The 24,474-nt window shown below is 37.1% G+C and overlaps 1 protein-coding gene across 4 annotated transcripts in view; it reads left to right on the plus strand.

The window, feature by feature from the left end:
* Positions 1-1,727, plus strand: part of LOC105226984 (ejaculatory bulb-specific protein 3) — a 47,631-nt gene extending 45,904 nt beyond the window's left edge. Inside the window, exons 1-3 of one of the 4 annotated variants that reach the window (XM_011206131.4) lie at positions 141-280; positions 1,163-1,354; positions 1,443-1,727. In XM_011206131.4, coding sequence (XP_011204433.1) covers positions 1,168-1,354; positions 1,443-1,618 — 363 coding nt within the window. In that variant the 5' untranslated portion in view covers positions 141-280; positions 1,163-1,167 and the 3' untranslated portion in view covers positions 1,619-1,727. Of the gene's footprint in view, positions 1-140; positions 342-1,162; positions 1,355-1,442 lie in introns of those variants that run through there. The other 3 variants (XM_011206137.4, XM_029551543.2, XM_049451471.1) reach the window with 3 other exon arrangements.
* Positions 1,728-24,474: the final 22,747 nt, after the last annotated feature.

Genomic DNA, 24,474 nt, shown 5'->3' on the forward strand with positions numbered 1-24,474 from the left:
TTAAAATGCTCGATTCTATTAATACAACATAATTGAACATTTTTTATAAGCAAATGGTCAATGTGGTATGTAAATGAAGGAAGCACCGCGAAATTATTTCCACACTTATAATGAACAAGTTGAGTAAAATTTTGGTAGGTATTTATTTAACGTGTAGTGTATGTTAACAATTTTTGGGCTATATAAACTGGTAAAATACCACCTTCATGTAATTATAGTCCAACTGCCCAGGAGTCCAGAGTGAATTTTGTGAATCTTGAATTCGTATATTACACATATTGTAAGTGAGTGGAAAAAAGTTGTAAATAGTTTAATAATTTGTGATAAAAAATTTAGTATATGTAAGTAATTGTCTCAAAAGTTTCAAGAGGCAGCATCAATAAGAGAATATTCCAAACTTTAGTTTGATCCTCTCTGCTGAGAGTTTCAGCCCTTAACTTCATAAACAATAATTAGTATAAAATTTAGGTATGTTTAATACATGCTCATTCATTCCTTATCTATGTGCAGATATAAACAGTCAATCGAGTGATCAGAAATGCATACAAAATATAATTATTATTAAAGTTGTCACGTCCAATTCTCTCAACAACTAAAAAAAATTCTCACTAAGACACTCGTAAAGTTTATTAAGTGAATTAAGACATCGGAATAGTTGAAAATCTACCGGTTACATAAAATTAGCGATTATACAACTTTATACATATATACTAATACATATGTAGATACATATAAGCATTTAAACATGCTTATACTGCATAATTTCGACATATGACATATGCCCCAAAATACTAGTTTACAAGTTTAATAAAATACGAGTATATGTACATACATACATTATACATATCATGTGGACATTGTACAACATTAAATTATTTACATTAAATTATATATGTTTACAATAAAATATATATATATGCATATATCTTAACAATCAGATTTTTAAACAAGCAATACCAAACTTGTGGTAACTCGTAACTCTTGGTTAATATACAGATTACTTTTGAAATAAAAGAAAATTCATATTACTTTTTTTTATTTATAAAATCGGTCACCGATAAAGTTACAAAAATATAGTAACATTATTGAATAAAAACTATTTACGAAAGAAAACTAGTCACTTGAATTAAACATAACGATATATGGTATGTCCAATTTTTAGAAAACATGAAAGCGGCCATAATATTTTTGATAGTTGTTGCGGTTCAGTATGCAGCAGCGCAAAAGCAGTACACAAATAAATTTGATAACGTCGATGTGGATGGTGTTTTGTCAAATAATCGTATTCTAACTAACTATATTAAATGTCTTATGGATAAAGGTCCTTGCACTCCAGAAGGTCGCGAGTTAAAAAGTAAATATTATTCATTAAATATGCATATGTTTCTGCACGTATACTATAGATATTTTTTTATCAAGTGATTAATCTAATTTTCGTTTAGAATTACTACCTGATGCCCTACAGACGGATTGCTCAAAATGTACAGATACCCAAAGAAAAAATTCACAAAAGGTAATAAATTTCCTTCGTGTGAACCGTCCAGGCGAGTGGAAATTGCTACTAGACAAATACGACTCCAGAGGAGTTTACAGATCTAAGTATGAGAAACAAGGTTAATCTTACTCACAGACAACGGTTAAATGTTGAAATAAAATTACATGTACTATTTATATAGCATATGTACATACATATATGAGTTAGTAAGAAAATAAATATGTTTATGGTACTCAATCATTTTTATTCGGTATGTAGTAACATTTTTTTGTAAAATCAAAACTAATTAAGCAATATTAAAGCAATGTGTGTATTCTGTATCAGATCATAATTGCCTGAGTTACATAGTACAAGGTTGTTCAATAAGTTTTGTCGTTTGATAAGAAAAACACAATTTTATGGTTCAAAATACACTTTATTATTTAGTATAATCTCCCTGAACATTATTACACTGTGGATCCCATCCCTGAAGTGAGAATCCGGAAGGTCTGCAAAATAAGCTTCAACAGAAGTTATGACCTCTTCATTTGATGAAAAAACGCTTGCCACGCATACATTTTTTGAGTTCTGGAAACAAATGTAAGCGCGGGGGGCCAAATTTGGTGAATACGGTGGATGCTCCAACTTTAATTATATACTCTTGCATCATGTTTCTACGGAATAAAATAGTTTTATTCACCTAACGGTTCTTTGTATCACGTAAAAATAATCGATGTTAATATAGGGTTATACATATATGTATATATAAATGACCAGGAAGATAAGGCGAGTTGAAATCCGAGTGACTCTCTGAAACACCGTTCGTCCTCTGCCAGAAGTTCTGTTACAAGTTCACTATAATACATTTCTTTATCAAGTTATAATAATTTATATATTAAATGAGCGACATACAAAAATTTTATGCGAAATGGTCACCTTTTGCTTTAACACAAGCCCACAAATGGTTCAGGCATTGAGGAATAGCAGCAAACACAGTTTCTATTTCTATTGAATACACTGCTCGAAAGAAATATTTTTTGAGGCTCGTCAAATTTCTGTGGAGTATTCTACAAGCCAAGTTCTCGAACTCTGACTAAAATCTGTAGTCCAATCTGGACTTCCAGACGGCCGATCATCTACATTTATGAAAACAGGAATATTGATTTTGAGCAACTGCCGGGTGGTTTCTGACTTATGAGCTGAAGCAGAATCTTGCTGGAAGACGCAAGGAAGATCTCCATCTAAGAAAATGTTACTTAATTGCTTTACCACCCCTTCTAATATATCCTGCTGGTTCTTTTATATAGTTTTAATCACGTTTTTCGAAGTGAAGAGGTGTATCTCCTTTACAGAAGATTCGCCAATAAACCATTACAGTAGGATGGTGACTAGGGTGGGTCGATTCCGGAATTTTTTCGATTCGGTATTTCTAATAGTGCGGAAAAGTTGCCTTAGTACTTCCTGATTCCAATGCAACTTTTTGTTTTGAGATCGGATTGCATCTTCAACCCGAACCTCGGCCTTGAAATTTCGGAAATTCGCCTAAAATCGTGAAATTGTCTACCTAGCACCTGAAATACGCATCTCATGGCAAAATGTATAAAACAAAAGTTATTTGTCACGTCATTTGCTACCGAAATGGTATATGTGATCATGGCCGTAGGACGAACCGTTCCCGAGATACGAGCGAAAAGGCGGCGCGCCACAGCGCAAGGTGAAAATCGGCTTGCGGCCACACTTCTTGACGTTGTGCTATCACTCACATTCATTCACCTACGCCAAAGGACACGTTCGGATAGGTCTCCACACAAATATTTTTTCATCGAGTTCCTTCACTCTTGTCGGTGATTTCGCCGAGTTCTATCACTTACATTCATTTCCCTGCGCCATACGACACGTTCGGACTGGTCTCCACATAAATATTTTTTCATCGAGTTCCTTCACCCTTGTCGTTGATTTCGCCGAGTTCTATCACTTATATTCTCTCAACAAAACACAGAACTCAAAATGTCTGTATCTAAATTTAAATTTAGACAGAAATGTCCTGTGTTTGGCATATATCCGTACAATCTCTCTGAGTCCCAGTTACCTACTTACCAGGATGTTCTTTTGTGTTATCAGTTTGAAAGATTTAGTATAGGGCGACTCCGAGGCGACAACTATGAACCTAGGAGTAAAGAGGTTACAGAAATAGTTGCAAAAAAGGTTGAAAATACTTTCAAAAAGTCATCTATTCCGATTGTTTCACACACCAGAGTTGTACAAATGCTCACCACATACCATAAGAAATTTCTGACTCTTAAAAAAATGTTTTTAAGGAACCCAATAGGTTTGAGCTCTAAAAGAGACGACTTTGTCTCTTCTGCCGGAAAATTATTTGACATCGCTGCTTGTAAATGCATTTATTTTTCTTCTTGCACTTGTCCAAAGGAAAGGAAAGTTCCTATCAATGAACAACCATTTCTCTTGGACCAGAGAACCACAAGAATTGGTCGCATTGGAAGTGTTGATCTACCTGAAACAAAAAAGATTACAAAGAAAAATTAAAGTAAAGAAAAGCTTTCAAAACGTCATTCAACATCAACATTTACCAGAAAAGTATCAGCTAGAACACGTGACCATTCAGATCAGCCAGACTCTCATACAGACGACAACAATGTAGGCGCGTCGCACATTGATTTTTCGAAAAACGATGGTGATGATGAATTTTCTCTTCCATCCTCTAAAACCAAACAAAACACACTAGTATTACAACACACTGCTTTAGCTGCCCAAAGATTTGGAGTAAGTGATAGAGCAGCGGCCTTGATTGTTTCATCGGCTTTTCTGGATGCCAAAAAAGCAGGTTTGATAACAGAGGATCAGGCTAGCTTTGTCACTGACAAATGCAAGATTAGTCGGGCAAAAAAAAGTGTTGGTGTTAAGCTCCAGAACACCGAAAGTATTGACTCCGTATATGGGCTGTATTTTGACGGCCGCAAAGACAATACACTTACACAAGTCAGCGAAGGTGAAAAGTACTACCGCGACACTGTCAAAGAGGAACATATTTCTCTTATAGCGGAACCTGGTTGTCATTACTTTGGCCACGTCACTTCTCCTTCCGGGTCAGCTGAGGATGAGACGCAAGCTATATGGCAACATTTACAAGACAATTCAGTTGATGTGGAACATCTAGAAGTTGTCGGTGCTGATGGCACCAACACGAACACAGGTTGGAAAGGTGGAATCATTCGGAAACTAGAAGAAAGAATAGGTAGGTCATTACAGTGGGTTGTTTGTCTTCTACATTTCAACGAACTTCCATTCCGTGCTCTTTTCGAACACATAGATGGTGTCTCAAAGAGTCCAAATACATTCTCTGGCGACATAGGTAAACTGCTCCCTTATTGTGAGAAGTTGCCTGTTGTCAAATTTGAAAGTTTTCCATCCTGCCAATTACCTTCTGAGGTTATTAATCCAACCCAACTTAGCACAGACCAACTTATCTCTATAAAATATCAGAAGCTGTTATTTCCGGTCAATGTTCCTCAGATTTAGCGTCGATGCATCCAGGTAACATGTGCAAATCTCGCTGGCTCACCTGTGCAAATAGAATTCTGAGATTATACATTTCTACTGACAAACCAACAAAGGAAATAAAGATTTTGGTCAAGTACATACTTACAGTTTACTCACCTTTGTGGTTCTCAATAAGATTCAACAGTTCAATCAAAGATGGCTCGATGCTGCAATTCAAAGGTCGAGATACTTACCCGCTAAACTGCGCAAGGTTGTCGATTCATCCATTCAACAGAATGCTTTCTTTACTCTTCCAGAAAACATTCTCCTTAGTATGATGACTGACGAACGGATAGAAGTCAGAAAGTTAGCCCTTGACCGTCTTCTGGCAGCCAGAGAAGCAGAGTCTGACACCATAAATGGAAGAGTTAGATGTAATAAAGGGCCAAAGCTCAATTTCAAAGCTAATACTTATTACGATATGATTAACTGGAAGACTATTACCTTGACTGTTCCACCAGTTCTTTGTTCAGTTTCTAACGAAGAACTCATAAAAGGGCTGTCGGGAGACACTGCAGAGGTATCGAAATTTAGTGAATTCCCCTCTCACACCGTGGCAGTCGAGAGAATCGTCAAACTGGTGACAGAGGCATCTTCTAAAGTTATTGGCCCCCAATCTCGTGATCTTTTTATACGCTCTACACTGAAATCTAGGCAACAAGTGCCAAAGTTTAGTACAAAATCTGATTTTATCAATAAATTTGACACAGATTCAGACTAAAACAAGCCTGACATATGGTTGGTTGGTTGGGTTGGGCTTGGGAGGAACCCGAAGAGCAGCTACCTCCACGCGGTGGGTTCTGGGTGACCAATACAGGTTAGCTGAAAGCTGCAACAATTTTGACCTTGCGCTGTGGCGCGCCGCCTTTTCGCTCGTATCTCGGGAACGGTTCGTCCTACGGCCATGATCACATATACCATTTCGGTAGCAAATGACGTGACAAATAACTTTTGTTTTATACATTTTGCCATGAGATGCGTATTTCAGGTGCTAGGTAGACAATTTCACGATTTTAGGCGAATTTCCGAAATTTCAAGGCCGAGGTTCGGGTTGAAGATGCAATCCGATCTCAAAACAAAAAGTTGCATTGGAATCAGGAAGTACTAAGGCAACTTTTCCGCACTATTAGAAATACCGAATCGAAAAAAGTCCGGAATCGACCCACCCTAATGGTGACCACATTGAAACCTTTCAATAACATTTTCTGCGTCTTTGGAAGTTTTTTTCATTCTGTTTTTCTTTGTAAAAAGGTCACTGAAAAGCCCCTTATATCCTAATTTGATCCAAGTACATTATGGATGACCAGTTGACCTGATAGACTTCGTGTGGAAAACAGCTCGAATAAGTTTCCATATTGACAACTTATCTTTCTGTCAGCAACTCTAAACTTTTAAGGAGACAACCAATAATGCGGTAAGCAAAATTTTTAAGAAGATCATTCGCATGAGCTTTTTTGACACTTATTAGTAAGCGAAAGCAAACACCGAACTGATTATTACATATGATTAGACACTGCAAACAAAGTTTAATAAACAAGTAAAAAAGGGCTAAGTTCGGGTGTAACAGATTTATAAACTTTTGCGTGATTCTGTAGAAATAATCGATAGATCCGGCAAATATGATAGATACGCTGCTTGTAACGTTGCGAAATCGAAGACAAAAAGCTGAGAAACATTCTGCATGACAACTTGCGAAGAATACTACAGGATCTCTGCGTACAATCCTCTGTTGGATACCATTGACGAAGATATGAAGACGCTCTTAGAGAAGTATTGGATGGATTTCAACTGAGCTTGCTGTTTTCAGAAAAAGAATGTGAAAACCATAGAAATGGAAAATCTTATTCACTGCTTGATGGATACATTTAAAGGTCTTTTGGATAATGACAACGTCGTGCGACGTTTGAAACTCATAGGTCAACTTGATCATTAACAGTGCCATTGGCAGAAGTAAAAGTCAAAAGACAACCAGTTACTGCATTGGAAACGTTGAAGAACTGAATTGAATTCATAGTCAGATTAGGGCTCTGAACGCTCTTTTTCGAACCTTTGCCGCATAAAAACGTGGCTGAGGACGAACATGCTTCATGATAGATTGATCGGAATTACGTTGCTGCACACGCGGCATGACATTGAAGTATCTGCAGAAGAAGTTCTCGAAAGATTCTAAAAACTTGGCCCACATCGAAAAATTTGTGAAAATTTTCTACTCAATACACGAATTGACTACAGTATTAAACATTGCAATAAAAAATGTCACCCGCTAGTCTACGATTTATAACGTGTTTTTTTAATTCTAGCTGCAGAATTTAATCGAGCAGGTACAATATTTTATAAGAGTGTACAGCTGCTGGCGTATGCCGATGATATTGATATCGTCGGCCTCAATACCCGCGCCGTTAGTTCTGCTTTCTCCAAACTAGACAAGGAAGCAAAACAAATGGGTCTGGCAGTGAACGAAGGCAAGACGAAATATCTCCTGTCATCAAACAAACAGTCGTCGCACTCGCGACTTGGCTCTCACGTCACTATTGACAGTCATAATTTTGAAGTCGTGAATAATTTCGTCTACCTTGGAACCAGCATAAACACCACCAACAATGTCAGCCTGGAAATCCAACGCAGGATAACTCCAACAGGTGCTACTTCGGACTAAGTAGGCAATTGAGAAGCAAAGTCCTCTCTCGACAAACAAAAAACAAACTCTATAAGTCACTCATAATTCCCGTCCTGCTATATGGTGCAGAGGCCTGGACGATGTCAACAACAGATGAGTCGACCTTGCGAGTTTTTGAGAGAAAAGTTCTGCGAAAGATTTATGGTCCTTTGCGCGTTGGCCACGGCGAATATCGCATTCGATGGAACGATGAGCTGTACGAGATATACGACGACATTGACATAGTCCAGCGAATTAAAAGACAGCGGCTACGCTGGCTAGGTCATGTTGTCCGAATGGACGAAAACACTCCAGCTCTGAAAGTATTCGACGCAGTACCCGCCGCGGGAAGCAGAGGAAGAGGAAGACCTCCACTCCGTTGGAAGGACCAAGTGGAGAAGGACCTGGCTTCGCTTGGAATATCCAATTGAGGCCACGTAGAGAAATGAAGAAACGACTGGCGCGCTGTTGTTAACTCGGCTATAATTCCGTAAGTGGTGTCTATGCCAATTAAGAAGAAGAAGAGGGATTGGATATTAGAAGATCGATTTGAAATTTGTCCACCATGATATTAAACTGTATAGAGACTACTATATTTTTTAATGTTTCAAGTAAAAATCAAAATTTGACTTGAAAAACGTCGGATCTTCATGGATCTTTTCAAGAGCACATAGAGAGAAGTGATGTCGCTTAGGAAGGTTGAGCGGTTTCAGCTATTGTACAATCTGTATTTTGTACGCTGGTCTATTCGAATATTATGTATCGAATATTATCCAAAAATAAATGCTGCGCCTCAAGATTGGGTATGGTGTTGCGAATAGTACACTGAGTAGGCCGATTTGGTTGACTGTAAGTTAAGCGAAGTACGAGTTACAACTTCTGTTAATTTACAGAATACGTATTCTTTTGAATAAAAAATGACACGATTTTCCGTATCGAGCGGTTTTTCGTCTGGTCTTTTATTAAAAATATAATTTCATTCTTAAACTATTCTTAACTTACTTTACTTGGAGCCGTTGTGCTGACTGAACATTTCCTGCTGTCAACGAATTGGCATAACTTAAATAAGTAATTGCGGTTTACGTGGCAACGACTGTAGATATAGAAATGTGTGTTTGTATATATACGATCATGGTACCGTATTTGGTTACGCTATTTTGTATATACTTGTATATACACTTTAACGTAACAAGTGCGATATGTATTTACAATTGCCAAATACACATATTTATAATTTTATTATTGCATTATTTAAAAAAATGCTCTTTCTTACATTGGGCTGTAGCTGCCTGGGAGTGGTGGAGTCGTCTGATGACGCAACTCCCCAAGCGTTACTGTTAAAACTCTCCTGTTGTTGTTCTCCTCTTCTTTGCCATTCTTGCAAGGTTTATTACTACCACCATTTTTATAATTATCAATGTTATGTTAATACCGTATGATACATTTTTATGATATTTTAATTCTTCAATTTCTTTTATATTTTACATTTTTTAAAGCGATATCATTAAATAAAATCACCATGACTCAAAATGAAAAAAATCCTATACCGGAATATACAAGGCCACGAGAGCACCCATTGCAGAAGCTAATGATATATGAACAGCTGATGACTATTGTGAATTGGCGCCCATCTGCATTTGTTCTTAGCAAAAGACTGTAACAAATCTTTACAATTTAAATATAAATTATAGAAATCTATTAAAAACTTACCTTACAATTTAACCCGCGAAATAAGTCTTTATGTAAAATGACAGCTGGCACAGGGTTGCAATAATTTTTTTTACGCGTCATTGCACAAAAATAAACATGGGTTTTAGTCTTTCATATTTTATAGATTGCAAATATTTTTCTGCCAGTGTTTTGTTGTTGTGTCGTAGCATCAATTTGAAAGTTCTAAATACGACCACCGTGCAAGGGTTTTACAAGAGCAGAGAATAGAGGAATTCTGTTTTATTATTTTTATATACTTGTTGCAAGATTTCTATTTTACAATTTACATATTTAAACTAATTATTATTTAGTGCGATTTTTCTATCATCGCAGTTCTGTTTCATTACATTATTATTGGCATTTCTTATTATAACTATAGCTTCGCTTATTTCATGTATTGTGGTTTTGTTATTATATATAAATTCACATGTACTTGAAAATATACAGCTTTTACATAATTTTAAAGTTTTGAATGATTTATTCACTTCATAATCGAATTAGCTTTGCCAATTTTCGTAACAACTTTTTCTTTTTCACTATTCTGTGATTTATTCTCATTTGGCAACGGAGTTATTAATTGAATTTTAGTTTGAAAAAAGATCTTTGGTATTTGAATTGCAAATATTATTGTTTCACTTTTGTATATTACTACTTCAACTTTTATCCATTTTAATTTGTAAAAATCAATTTCACATTATTCAATTTCTTCCCCAGTTAACATACTTGAGTGCACCGTAATGGATTTGGCCGCCGCTATGTTGTCGTGTAATTATGTATTGAACTTTATTTTCTATAAATTTTAGATTGTTTATTTGGTAATTATACAAAAATTTTACTTCAAGATTTCTTTGCTGTCAATATTTAGTCTGGTCGACAATTTCTGTTATTTTGTGTGGATTTATATTTTCTAAAATTGTACTTATTTCATTAATTATTTCTATATCCTCCGTTTCTACAACTGTATACCCCACTTTTTCTATTATTGGTGTGATAGGCAAAAGTGCTGCCACCAATGTTATGGTTATTGTAAAAAATATAATTGTTCACGACATCTGTAAAAATACACTTAATAACAGTTAGTTCATGTTTTGAATAAATGCCTTATCCATAGTTGGATATATAGTCGCCTCTTAGGACAGGCATCACCTACCATGAGTATATGGAAAACCCCGTACCCATTGGGGTATTACAAAATTTATACAATAAAATTTTTTTTAAGTGTTATTATCTCCATTAAATGATCTTTAACTAAAAGATTCTGTAAGCAGTCTCTAGTCACTATGTGAGATATTTTGAGGTAAACACTTAATTTGGTCTTGTTACTATTCACTAAACAGTCTCTAGCATATTAGTCACAAAATATTGTCTCAAATTTGTCACCTGATAGTTAGCAGGTCACTAAACTAAAAATAACTCTTGTTTGTCATTTTTAATATACTGAATAGAGATCACCATAGATATTAATCGATTGTCGTTTTTTTATATTTTGTAAGCAACTCAAACACGAAAAAGTTAAAAATAAATCAATTTTACATAAATTTCGTTAATATTATGAAACAAAGTGAAGACATATTTTTATTGGTAATTATGTTTTTTGACTATGTTATAGAAAATTTAATATTTGTAATCGACATATTTATTTTCATTCAAGTGTAAAAGGATCTCTAAATAATGAAACGTAATAGATTTTTGTGAGTGTCACAGAATTGCAAAATCACCTCAAGTCACTGTATCATGTATTGTGACTATATCACAGTACAGAATCCCTCGGGTTTCTCGTTTGGGTTTTCAATATTAGTCAGATGAACGTTCTGTAGTGGATTAATTCGGTAATATATTCGATCTTTATGCCGTACTCGTTTGTAGTTCTTTAGTAGACCTTCTTCGCTTGTTTCTACATAGTCATCCCTTTCTTTTTTCCTTCTGCCTATAATATTTCTATTGAATGTTTCCATTCGCATCTTTAAAATGTTGGAAGGCACCTCATCTCTTGCCATTCGGGGTGTGCGTTTGATGATAGAATGGTACCGATCGTTATATGTTCCTACAATGACATGTATTCTCATCTCTATAGTAAGATCAGGGTCTTCAATTCATGTTAGTTTCTCCAACAAGGTTGAGTGAAACCTCTCTGGACCTGTATTCGTTCATCCCGAAGGCATACCAGTAATCGTTGTGTCTTAAATTCGTTATTCATAAGGACTTTATTAACCGAATTTCGAAAACTGGTCAATCATTATTGTTTTCTTTCCGGGTCAGTTTCTATCTGTTATTTTATGGGCTAATCTAATGCTGTTACAAAGAATTGTTCTTTGAAATAAAAAATCTTTGTGTACACTATTTTATTTTAATTTTTAGGGCTTTCTGTAAGTTGAAATTTTTATTTTATTGGACGCCTATCGTATCTGATTTGTTGACATTTTTGGCAGTTGTAGAAAGGCTTTCTTCAATATCTAGACCCTTGTTCTTCTTTACTGGCATGAAAACCGCTTACGCGGTTATAGCAGAGTTAACAACAGCGCGCGAGTCGTTTCTTCTTTTCGCAAGGTGACACCAATTGGAAATTCTAAGCGAAAGCAGGTCCTTCTCCACTTGCTTCTTCCAACGGAGTGGAGGTTTTCCTCTACCACTGCTTCTCCTAGCGGGTACTGCATCGAATACTTTCAGAGCTGAAGTGCTGGAGTGTAACCGCTGTTTTTTAATTCGTTGAACTATGTCAATGTCGTCGTATATCTCATACAGCTCATAGTTCCATCGAATGTGATATTCGCCGTTGCCAATGCGCAAAGGACCATAAATCTTTCGCAGAACTTTTCTGTCGAAAACTCGCAACGTCGACTCATCAGATTCTGCATCATATTGCAGTGTGACCTATAGGGTTTGGTCTTTGTTCTTCGTGAGAGGACTTTACTTCTTAACTGCCTACTCAGTTCGAAGTAGCACCTGTTGGCAAGAGTTATTCTCCGATTTGGAGGCTGACATTATTGTTGGTGTTGATACTGGTTCCAAGATAGACGAAATTATCTACGATTTTGAAGTTATGACTGTCAACAATGACGTGGGAGCGAAGTCGCGATTGCGACGACTGTTTGTTTGATGATAGGAGATATTTCGTCTTGTTCATTTGCTTCGCGTCCATGTTGGGAACAACGGAACAGTTGTTAAGGCCAATGATATCAATATCATTAGCATACGCTCTTATGGAAGATTGTAAAAAAATAAAATACCCACCGGAATTTTATCCGGCCAATGGCTTTTTTCGGCGATCTAATCCCGTTTGGATCGGTAATTGTTCATCAATGTTTGTCATCATTGGAGCTATGCCTTGCAGCAGGGTTGCTCCGTATCCTCCTGACTTTGGAATTTGAATTTTTCTGCCGAGTTTGCGCTAAAAGGTTCCATTCAAACTCCGCCTCGGTTATGTGTAACATATGCAATGGATGGAGCAATCTTCAGAGCAGGCCTTAAGACTCACAGGATGTGGACCACGAGTTACGTGGCCCCATGTTGCCAACGCAATACGGCGACACTTGCTTATACGGCTGTGTAATCTGCACATAGTTCGCACGCCGCAACGCCACTCACCCCGAGTGGCCAGCTGAGGGCCTCTACGTTCAGGAGCTCAAACAGGCAACATAGCTCTCACTCTACCTTGCCAAAACCCGCGTTCTTCCATTTAACTGCAGCGCACTCCAGAGGAAGATGGAGGAGATAGTTGCATTTATGAATCGGAAACGCATATCAATAGCTGCGGTCCAAAAAAACAAGTTAAGCAGCCGCTCAGATCTTCTGGGTTGTGCCGGTTTCAACGTTATGCGTAAGGATCACGATCGAGATAATGGTGGTGGCCTAGCCTTCATATTGCACAGCACCGTGTAGTATCGTCTAATTGATGAATAGATTGATCGCAGAGATACTATCCTAGAATGTCAGACTATAGCTATCCGGTCAGGCGATGTCGAGCTCGAAATATTTAATATATACATCCCTCCATTTACATATTGCCCTGCAGGATATCACCCGAATATAGGCGTGCTACTCCGTGGTGAAAACCGTCTGGTACTAGACGACTTTAACGCGCACCACGATCTTTGGCATTCCTACCTGTCAAACGATCGTAGGGGGATGAAGCTGGCGGAACAAATTGACGTTTCGACATTCTGCCCAATGAATGACGAAGCCCCCACCAGAATTACCTGTAATACCGGACACCTGTTATAGCTCGCCCGATGTTACCATTGCTGGTGGTGGTCTCATAAGTAGCATAACCTGGCGACCTATGCTAACTCTCGCATCAGACCATCTGCCCATAATTATCTCGATCGAGAAATCTCCCAATTTTGTTTCTGTGGACAACCGCACCTTCGTTAACTTTAACAAAGCTAACTGAGTCGGCTTGACAGAATTTACTGAGAGCACCTTCAACGCTCTACCCATTCCTATGGACGTATCCGTTGACGAACGTCGTTTCCGCAAAGTGATCGCAACAGAATAACGGAAATCCGTCCCAATTTCCCAGCCGAAGCGGCCGTTTAAGCTAATAAGCGCGACACCTTACGCCATGACGACCCGGGGATCCCCGAATAAGGGATATCAATCTGGAGATTCGGCGAAAGCGGACGAAATTGATAGAACACCTGAAGGCCTGCAACCTCTCCACCGGTGTGAGTAAGCCTTGAGCTACTGTCAAGGCTTTGTCTAACTAGAAGAGACGACCGAGTTGAAGTTCAATTTAATGGTCATGCCTCTTCGGACTCGAAGAAGTGCGCGAGCTATTTTAGCCGCCAATTTACACTACACCCTTCGGTAGAAAAAACCGAGCGATATGTTAACCGACGGCTGCGCGAAATGCCAAACGACCCACTTACTTTCACCGATGAGAAAGTTCAGAATGTCATCAACAAATCGAAATCATCTAAATCCATTGGCCCTGATGAAATCAACATGCTTATGCATCTAGAGTAAGTTATCTCACCAAGGTCCTCAAGAGTGGTCCCACTACTGAAACCTGAGAAACCCGCCAACAAAGGGGAGTCCTATCGTCCGATAACTCTCTTCTCCCCAGTGAAGACACCTGAGGCCTTGCTATTCCCGACCTTCACTCACCACCTAGGCCTAGCCAGCCACCAGTATGGATTCCGAAAAGTGCACAGCACCACCACAGCAACTTAACGTCATAAACGCTCAGATAGTTCGTGGCCTCAACAAGAAACCACACTGTGAGGAAACGATTGAAGTAGCGTTGGACTTGTCGAAAGCCTTTGACACAGGCAACATCACAACATCGAGAAAACTACGCTTCCTCCAAGACTGAAGGTGTGGACCATTAAGTACGGCGGTCGACAATCATCCGAACTATTCGAGGTGAAACATCTAAACTGAGAAGAATTAAACAGGGGGTTCCACAGAGTGGTGTCCTCTCCCCGCTTCCGTTAAACTTCTACATCTCGAAACTCCCACACCCACCAGAGGGAGTTTCCATAACCTCGTACGCTGATGATTGCACGATACAATGGAATCGATGGCATGTGTTCAAACGGCTGTCTCTCCGGCCTTTCTCGTTTCCTCACTGCACGGAAACTAACACTTTCCTCCACCAAATCCACAGCATATTTACGGACTGGACGAAAGAGTATAGAAAGAGTAATTCCGACTGTCAATAATTCTAATATTTTAAGTGTAACTTTTGATTGTTTATGCTCCTCCACTTCCCATCCGACCGCGATTTTTGCCAAGGTACAGAGCCGCAACAAAATCCTCAAGTCGCTAGCCAGCAACACATAGGGAAAAGACAAAGAAACGATATTGGCAACATACAAGGCAATCGGGCGGACGGTCCTCAATTACGCTGCACCAATATTGTCGCCGAATGCAGTGGTACGCAGATGAGGAAAATCTAGACCTACCAGAACACTGCACTCCGGGCCACGACAGGATGCCTCTTGATGTCTCCCATCGAACACCTACATAGTGAGACGCTTATGGTCCCAGTTAAGGAGGATAATGAACTCTTCTTCAAGCAGTTCCTGCTAGGATGTTTTCGGAGAAATCATGCTTGCAGCCACCTGCTTGGAGCGGAACTGCCTCCTAGGAGCATCAAGAGGTCTTTCCTTAACTACGTCGACGACATCGTACAGTACGCCGACCAGACCTCGGACTCAACAACAACATTGTACCTTCTCGGTTTAGTTCTGCAACTCGAATTATTTTTTCCAGAAGTAGGTTGAAGAAGTCACACGAAAGAGAGTCGCCTTGTCTGAAACCTCGTTTGATATCGAACGGCTCAGAGATGTCCTTCCTGATCCTGACGAAGCTTTTGGATTGGATACCAAATTGAGAAATCGCGACGTAAAGCCAGATCCTGCAGCTCGTGCGGTCAAAGGTAGCTTTGAAATCGACGAAGAGGTAGTGAGTGTCGATTCTCTTTTCATGGGTCTTTTCCAAAATTTGGCTCATGGTGAATATCTGGTCAGTTGTTGATTTTCCAGGTTTAAAGCCACACTGATAAGATCCAATCAGTTTGTTGACGGTGGGATTTAATCTTTCACACAATATGATCGATAGAACCTTATATACGATATAGAGGAGGCTTATCCCACGCTAGTTGGATTGTGGATTGGGCATAGTACACTTAAATTGTCGGGCATGCTTTCGCCCGACCATATTCTATAAAGAAGCTGATGCACGCACCTTATCAATTCTTTGTCGCCGTGTTTAAAAAGCCTCTTCAGATGGGTAATTGCTATTAAGTCTTCTTCATGGTCGGGCAATGGAACGTCTTATCCATCGTCATCGATTGCCTTCACTGCCATTCAGCAGGCTCCCTCAAGAGCTCCCTCCCTAATTTTAGTATGTTCCGGACATCGATTCCTACATCACCTCTGGGGTTTCTATAAGAGTAAGCTCCGGTCTTGAAAACTTCTGTTAGTCGCTGCATCTTTTCGTAGAATTTTCGTGCATTACCCCTGTCGGCTAGATTATTAAACTTTTCGTACTCACGCATTTCGGCCTCTTCCCTTTGTTGTCTTCAAATTCGTATCGCTTCTCTCTTCAGCTTTTGGTGTCTATCCCATCCTGCACGTGTTGCGGTCGATATTAACGTTTCGAGGTAGCCAGTCTGTTTTTTATCCACTGCAACACGGCACTCCTCATCGTACCAGTTGTTCTTTTGCATTTTCCAAAATTAATGGATTTATTTGCAGCTGTACGTAAGGAAGTTGAAATGCCGTCCCGCAGTTCCCTTATACCGAGGAGTTGACGAATATTCTCAGAGAGCAGAAGTGCAATCCGAGTAGAAAATTAATTGGCTGTATGTTAGGATAGTAGCTTCACGACGTCGAACCTTCCTTGTGTTTGTTGACGTGTGTTTTTTGCTGCACAGTCGATTGAATAGTGCTGAATTATTTCCCAGTACTTTTAGAAACTTACGTTTATCAGTTTTACATTTCACAAACATTCATTCACATTAATATTTCGTTATATCCAATCAGATACATACATACATAGGACGGCAAATTTTTCAATCGGATTTTGACATTATTTAACTACACTTTGTTTTATTTGCTTTGCCTAACTTATCTTTATCAATTAACTTCTTTACCTGTCTTCTTTCTGTCTTACTTCTGCTTTTTCAACTTCTTCTCGTCTTCGTTCAAATAAATTTCAAAATCCGGTTTTACTGTGGCTGGTGGCATAAACTGCTCTGCTCTTACGAACTATCAAATATTGCCGATGATGAAGACCGCTATGTTCTTATATACTTTCAACTGCTGCTGCTATCCTCATAACTGCGAAGTACTGCTACAAGTGATGTGTTCCCTTTTACCCTAATGTGAGATGCTATGTTATAAAGAATACTATTTCCAAAGAATTTTAATACGAATATTTATTAATTGAGTTTTCCAAAGAATTGTTTGTCAAAGTGCATTTTCGCTAACGAAAATGCAACAGTTAACAAAATGTACCTTTAATTCCGAAGAATTTTAATAATTTGTATTTATTGTTCATTTAAGTGCATTTCCGCTAACGAAAATGCAACAGTCAACAAAATGTATAATAACTTTATTATTATTAATTGTATTACTTTGCAAAATGCTCAAGACACATTTCCTGAGAATTGTTATGCTAACATTTATTTTTAAGTTGTTGCAAGAAAGCAAAATATTAGTATTTAAGAAAGCACGAAATAAAACGGAATGCTGATTATCGATTAAACCTTCAACCCAGTTGTTTTATTTTTTTTCGTTGCTCATCACTTCGGTGAAAAAAGTATGCTACTCTCATTAGAACATTCGCGAAATTATTAATTGAAAATTTTGATTAGGAGTAAATGTTGAACGTTACGTTCACTTCTAGTTGTCTTACGTTCCTCTGTTGTATATATATGGTCGAAAATATGTTACTGCTAAAAATTTCTTGTCCGTAGTTGAGTATTTTTTCTCGTAATTGTTTAGTGTCCTTGAAATGTACATAACACACTGGTTAGTCTTGCTGTGAAAATACAACTCCAATGGCATAGTCACCAGTATCAGTTGTGATACTAAATTCTTTATCATACTCTGGAAATTTTAGAATTGGATGAAATGAAATTAGTTCTTTTAAGTTCTCAAAGCTTTCAATATATTTTGGGTCTTTGTATTTTTGTATAATCTTTCATGAATTTTCTATAGTAACCATTAGCTACTAAAAATCATTTTAATTGTTTCCCAGTTTTTGGCATTATAACTTTTGGATTGCAACATTTTTATTTGTGTTAGGCATCAACTTTCGTTAATATATGTTCTAATAATTTAGTTTATTTTTGAAGAAAACTGCATTTATCTTCCTGTTTTTTTAATTTGTTTTCTTGTAAATTCAAAAAAAAAAAACTCAATAAGCTTAGGTGCTCTTCTAAATAATTTGAAAAGATCAGTATGTTGTCTAATATGCGAAATACATTTTGTTTATGTATTCTCTCAATATATCGTTCATAAATCTTTGAAATGTAGCTGTACCATTTTCAACTCGAAAGGCTTGCCGGATCTGTTTTCTCGACGTCCCATTCTGTCATTAAAATCAGGTAGTAGCGTTTTGTTAAAGTACTGTGCTTTGCCCAATTTATCCAAGATTTCTACGATATTTGGTAGAGGATTCTTATCGTCTACAGTTAATTGATTCCTGAATTATCTATCTTCTTTGATAGGTAATTTATATACTCTGTACTTGTTGATCCGTTAGTGTTTTTATTTCGTGCATCACTGTTTTTAAATTTTTGAAAATGAAATCGTTTCCTAAAATCCATTAATACCATCTCATGCTGGCGTTTTCCGAGTATCCTTTGGACAAGCCCTCTTTACCTTAATACTTGGTGTTTCAATTATTTCGCTTAAAGTATTCACCATAGTGTTTTCACTTTCAAGCGCTGGCAATTTAAATTTTTCAAAACTAGATTTTTTCATTACGCTTATGACTGAGCCTGAGTCAACCAGAGCACAAAAATGTTTCTCAAAAATCGTTAATCTATATAAATAATCTATATAAAAAAATGAATTGTTGTTCGTTAGTCTGATTAAAACTCGAGAACGGCTGGGCCGATTGAGCTGATTTTGGTTTTAAAATATTTGTTGTAGTCCAGGGTAGGTCAAACGGTGAGCAAATAAGGAAAAATTGCGAGTAAGATAGAGTAAGACGACAATTCCAATTTCTTATATAAAAGTTGACCAAACTGTATATACGCTCATAACTTTCATACAACTGAACCAAATTTGATAATTCTTTTTTTAAAATGTTCGCTGAGGTTCAAGGATGGTTTTTACGGAGAGAAACATTCAAATAATTGCCGGAAAACCACTAAAAACAGCCCTTCTCTTTTTACATACAAACGAATGTTTGTTCGTTAGTAACGCTAAGAGAATGGCTGAACCAATATTGATGAAATTTTCAGAGGTTGTTCGTTGTGGATCAAGGAAGGTTTAGAAATAAAAAGTTCTTATACTTTTCATTAAAAGTCGGAAAATTGGATAATTCCAAAAAGTAACTTTTTTCCAAACAATTTTTTTTTTCAATTTTTGTTTTTTTTTTGTTTTTCAATATTTTGATTTGTAAATTATTTGAATAGTTCAATTTCGGTCGCTTGCTTTTTTATTCCGGCTATTGAAAAGAAATATTATTGAAAATTATTCAGTGAAAACTTTACGTGTGTTTCACACAAAAAGGTCAATTGTGGATTGAAATTTGTTACGATGGCACCAAGAGGTCGCCCTTATATCGGTCGGTGTTCTTTTTGCCATCAAAGTATGGCAGCCCAAGGCAAGGCAAGCCAAGAAGTACTCCCAAAATGCGGTGACATACGTGCGGAATTATGGATTGCGGTAAATCAGCAAGCGATCGTCACGATGTCACAGCACGACTTTTCAAACAACAGTTACGATGTTTGATTGACTTTATCTTAAAGCAACGTACATGTGGTGCTGTTGGATGCTAAATGTACTCTGTTGAGTGGTAAAATAGAGGTTTTCCGCACGCAAACATTCTTCTTTCGATGATGGTTACACCAGATCAAATTGATGAAATCATTTCTCCGGAAATTCCTGATGTAGAGAAAGATCCAGTATTATATGAAGTGGTGGAAACCAATATGGCTCATGGACCTTGCGAACACTACAATCCTTTTCGATTTGTATGTCTGACAATAAATGCACGAAACACTATCCACCTGCTTTTCTTTCGGAAACACAAACTGGAAATGATGGATATCAACTCTATCGGCGTCGCTTACCAGATAACAGAACATTCAGCATTTAACTTATGTAGAAGAGTGAATATCGAAGTTGACAACATATGGATCGTACTATATTCACCACTATTATTCTAATTCATATTCAAAAATCATATAAATTTTTAGTATTGCAGTTTGGCGAAATCGATAAAATACGTTTGTAAGTTTGGATATTTACTTTTGCAATTCATGAACGTTTTCCGACTGTTGTGCGTCTCGTAGTTAATTTGGAGATTGGCCAAAGAGTGTATTTCACCCCAGAGAATACAGCATAGCCAGTGGAATCATCGCCAGCAACAAAATTATCATTGACGAGTTTTTTCTCAACTTTCATCAGTGATCCGTTCGTTAGAACATTGCTCTATTATATTGATATTAAGGGTATTCAGACCGAAGCCTGTTAATTTGGTAATTCATTAGTTAATACTTCGTTAAAAGGCTTTACTGTGGCCATACTTTTTGCTCTACCTTGGTAATATGGTAAATTTTATTCCGAAACAGCTGATTCAATTTTATTAGAGAGTAAAAATGCCTCAACAAAGTGCAAAATCAAAAATTGCCAGTGTTTTAATTGAAAATTATGTGGAGCAGATCAAATTTATTACTGGTAAGTACTTTAAATTGATGTACAGAGGAACAGGAGAACAGCTGATGTGATATTACCGAGTAACGAAACAATTATCAAGCTTGCCAGATGGATAGTTCGTTACTCGGTAGAACAATAGTCTGTTAATTTTACAAAATGAATGAAAATGAAGTTCGCATACTTTTCGATATAAACATCGACATTGCCAAAGACATTTTACATCGTCTTCGCTAAAAATTGGAAATGGTACAATTTCGGTTGATACTTCCGGTAGTTCGGTATCAATTCCATCTTCCCTTTATCAGTTCACGAAAGATGAACTCATCACAAATGTTCGGACATTGGCCAAATTATCGTAACTACGATTCCTTAAGTGCACGCGCAATGTTAACTGCCAAAAATACCGATGTTGTTGACTTAAACTAGAAGATTCAAATTCAAATTCCGGGAGACTTGCGCTCATACAAATCGATCGTTCGTCTTGACAATAAAGACGATGCCAGGAATTATCCAGTGGTATTTCTAAATTCTGTGGACCACCGCATCATTTACGTCTCAAAGTAGGACCCGTCGTTATTATGTCTCGCAATCTTTATGCGCCGAAAGTGTGTAATGGAACCCGACTGATTGTGACGCACCTATCGAATACAAGGGGGAGAATGCTTGATTCTACGAATTCCTTTGAGGTCTAACGATTTCTCATTTAAGTTCAAACGTATTCCGTTTCCAGTGAAAATTGCATTTGAGATGTCAATCAACAGGACCTAAAGATAGTCGCATAGTGTGAGGCATAAATTTGGAAATGCTATGTTTTTCACACGGCCGTGGTGTGCTCACGTGTTGGAAAACCAGCTTTCCTGTACACCGGAACAGAAACCAAAAAATGTATAAAGCTGAGTTACATTGAAAAAAAAAAAACAAAAAAAAATTAAATGATAAATTTAAATTTATTTTCATTTCAAAATACATAATTTCACGCAGAAAAACGCTTGCGGGGTCAGCTAGTACAATTATAATTTTACTTTCTTAAGATTCTTAGGCTAGTTTGTAAAAAACTCCTGATTTTATTCTTGCAGATCACCTCTTCTACTCATTATGTCCACGTTCCTGGGTTCTGGTCCCCCTCTTTGTAGTTGTTGTTTACTATTTTCGAGTTTCTTTGTTGTATTGAGTAATTAAAATAGTTTTGATTTGCTTGAATTTGTCTTAAATAATTTTAAAGGAAGTAAAGGTGGTATTTTTTGATAAGTAATATTTCTATGTTCCCTTTGTCCCGAATGAGATTCTTTTTGTTATGAACTTGAACTTTGCTTCCCTCTAGTTTTAGAGTTTAGTCTAGAGGATTTAGATTGCCTTCATCCAATCAGTAAATTTCATTCGTCATGTCTGTCAATGATGTAATTGATTGCACTGTATATGCAAATGTCCCTGCTGCTAAATGTTTTATTCGCTGAATTAGCAGCCCCGAAAAAATGTCGTTCATAATGTCACCATTTTCGCTTAGTGAACTATATTATGTTATATTATCTAACATTTTCTTTACTCTTTAACTTAATTCCGCTATACTGTTTACCATAAGTAGTGGTCGTCATTTCATTTTTTGTGGGTTTATAATGCTGCATCAGCTTAACTTTAGCTTAACAACGTTAAGGTGAGTTTTTTTGCAAAAAACAGAACAAAAATTGTTTGCTGAACCACCAATTTTTAAATCTTAGATCATCCTAAAAACTATTTCTTTCTGCCCTACATAAGTAGTCTCTTCGTACTCTGTCAGTTGCCTCATGAAGGGTGGTATTTTTACATTCCCTGCAAAAGAAGTTAAATATTTTAAATTTTTTTCCATTCGTTGCCTAATTGACAATGGATTATTTGTGGCATTTTGTGTCTTAAGCATCGAGTTAGTAGTTCTATTTGCTCTGCCATTATTTGTCGTACTTGGTGTTGGTATTATTAGTTTTTATACTCTCGCAACAAAGTTGCTAAGGAGAGTATTATAGTTTTGTTCACATAACGGTTGTTCGTAAGTCCTAAAACTAAAAGAGTCAGATATAAGGTTATATATACCAAAGTGATCAGGGTGTCGAGTAGAGTTGAAATCCGGATGTCTGTCTGTCCGTCCGTTCGTGCAAGCTGTAACTAAAAATTGAGATATCATGATGAAACTTGGTACACGTATTTCTTGGCTCCATAATAAGGTTAAGTTCGAAGATGGGCAAAATCGGCCCACTGCCACGCCGACAAAATGGCGAAAACCGAAAATCTATAAAGTGTCAACTAAGCCATAAATAAAGATATTAAAGTGAAATTTGGCACAAAGGATCGCATTAGGGAGGGGCATATTTATTTATTTAGTTAAGTCTATGAACATTGACGTAATTTGGACGTAATTTTTTTGGAAAAGTGGGCGTGGCCCCGCCCCCTACTAAGTTTTTTGTACATATCTCGGAAACTGCTATAGCTATGTCAACCAAGCTCTAATGAGTCGTTTCCTTCAGGCATCACCATATACAGTTCAAAAATGGAAGAAATCGGATAATAATCACGCCCACCTTCCGTACAAAGGTTATGTTGATAATCACTAAAAGTGCGTTAACCGACTAACAAAAAACGTCAGAAACACTGAATTTTACGGAAGAAATGGCAGAAGGAAGCTGCACCCAGGCTTTTTTTTAATTGAAAATGGGCGTGGCGTCACCCACTTATGGACCAAAAACCATATCTCAGGAACTAATAATCTAATTAATTTTACAGCAAAATAAAAAAATATGTAAATGACGGATAATGAAATCTCGATTATCACTTTATCATGCGAGAGTATAAAATGTTCGGTGACACCATCCTTAGACTTTCCTTACTTGTTAGGAATAAGGAACATAAACAAGAAACCAATGAATGGAATATCTCATTAAAAATTAAAAAAAAAAATTATTTATGTGATCAAATTTTTGTGTTTTAGTTGGCAATAAAAATAAAATTATTTACAAGGATAAGGATATATACATTTTTGAATATTTATTTGGTCGATTGCGGTGAAGCGGTTCGCTACCCCGTTGTCCATTTCTTGTGTGTGATAAGAATCGCAATTTTTGAGGGTCGTAACTAATTGCAAATTTTATGCAGGTGTTATGTAATGCCTCACAAATAGTTATTAGCAAATCTTCCACTTTTGTGGGGTAATACCTTCCTCTCTTGTCATATCTTCAAATACTCCACCGTCTTTTTAAGATTTCAATGCTTTGTTCAACGATACATCTACAAAGAAAATTTTATTAATAAGGATTCATAATTTTTTTTATACCTACGCTATTGCTACGATCTCCTAGCTACCTCCGCACTATTTTTTATGCCCATTACTTTCACTAGAGCTCAAATAAAAAAACAAACATGAATTAATTTTGATATTTAATTAGCTTTTGTTAGTTTATTGAAAATTTCGCAACAGTTTTGACAGTTCCACATCTATTGTTACCTAAAAATACGATCCAAAGCAATGTGAAATTTAAAAACTATTCTGAATTGAAAATACATTACGATCCGTTTGCTATCGTATGTATGTCATAACGGGCCGTCTCGGCAGGATAAAATCTATGTCTTACTAACTGGTTTTCCCTGCCTATTGCCTGTGGAGACTCCATATTGCTTATTTCTTACAATATATGGCAAACTAATTAGTTTACCATATATTGTAAGCAATAAGCTGTCACTTCAGCAGTTTGACAGCGCAGTTTTCA

Source organism: Bactrocera dorsalis, chromosome 3, assembly GCF_023373825.1.
Source record: "Bactrocera dorsalis isolate Fly_Bdor chromosome 3, ASM2337382v1, whole genome shotgun sequence".
NCBI lineage: Eukaryota > Metazoa > Arthropoda > Insecta > Diptera > Tephritidae > Bactrocera > Bactrocera dorsalis.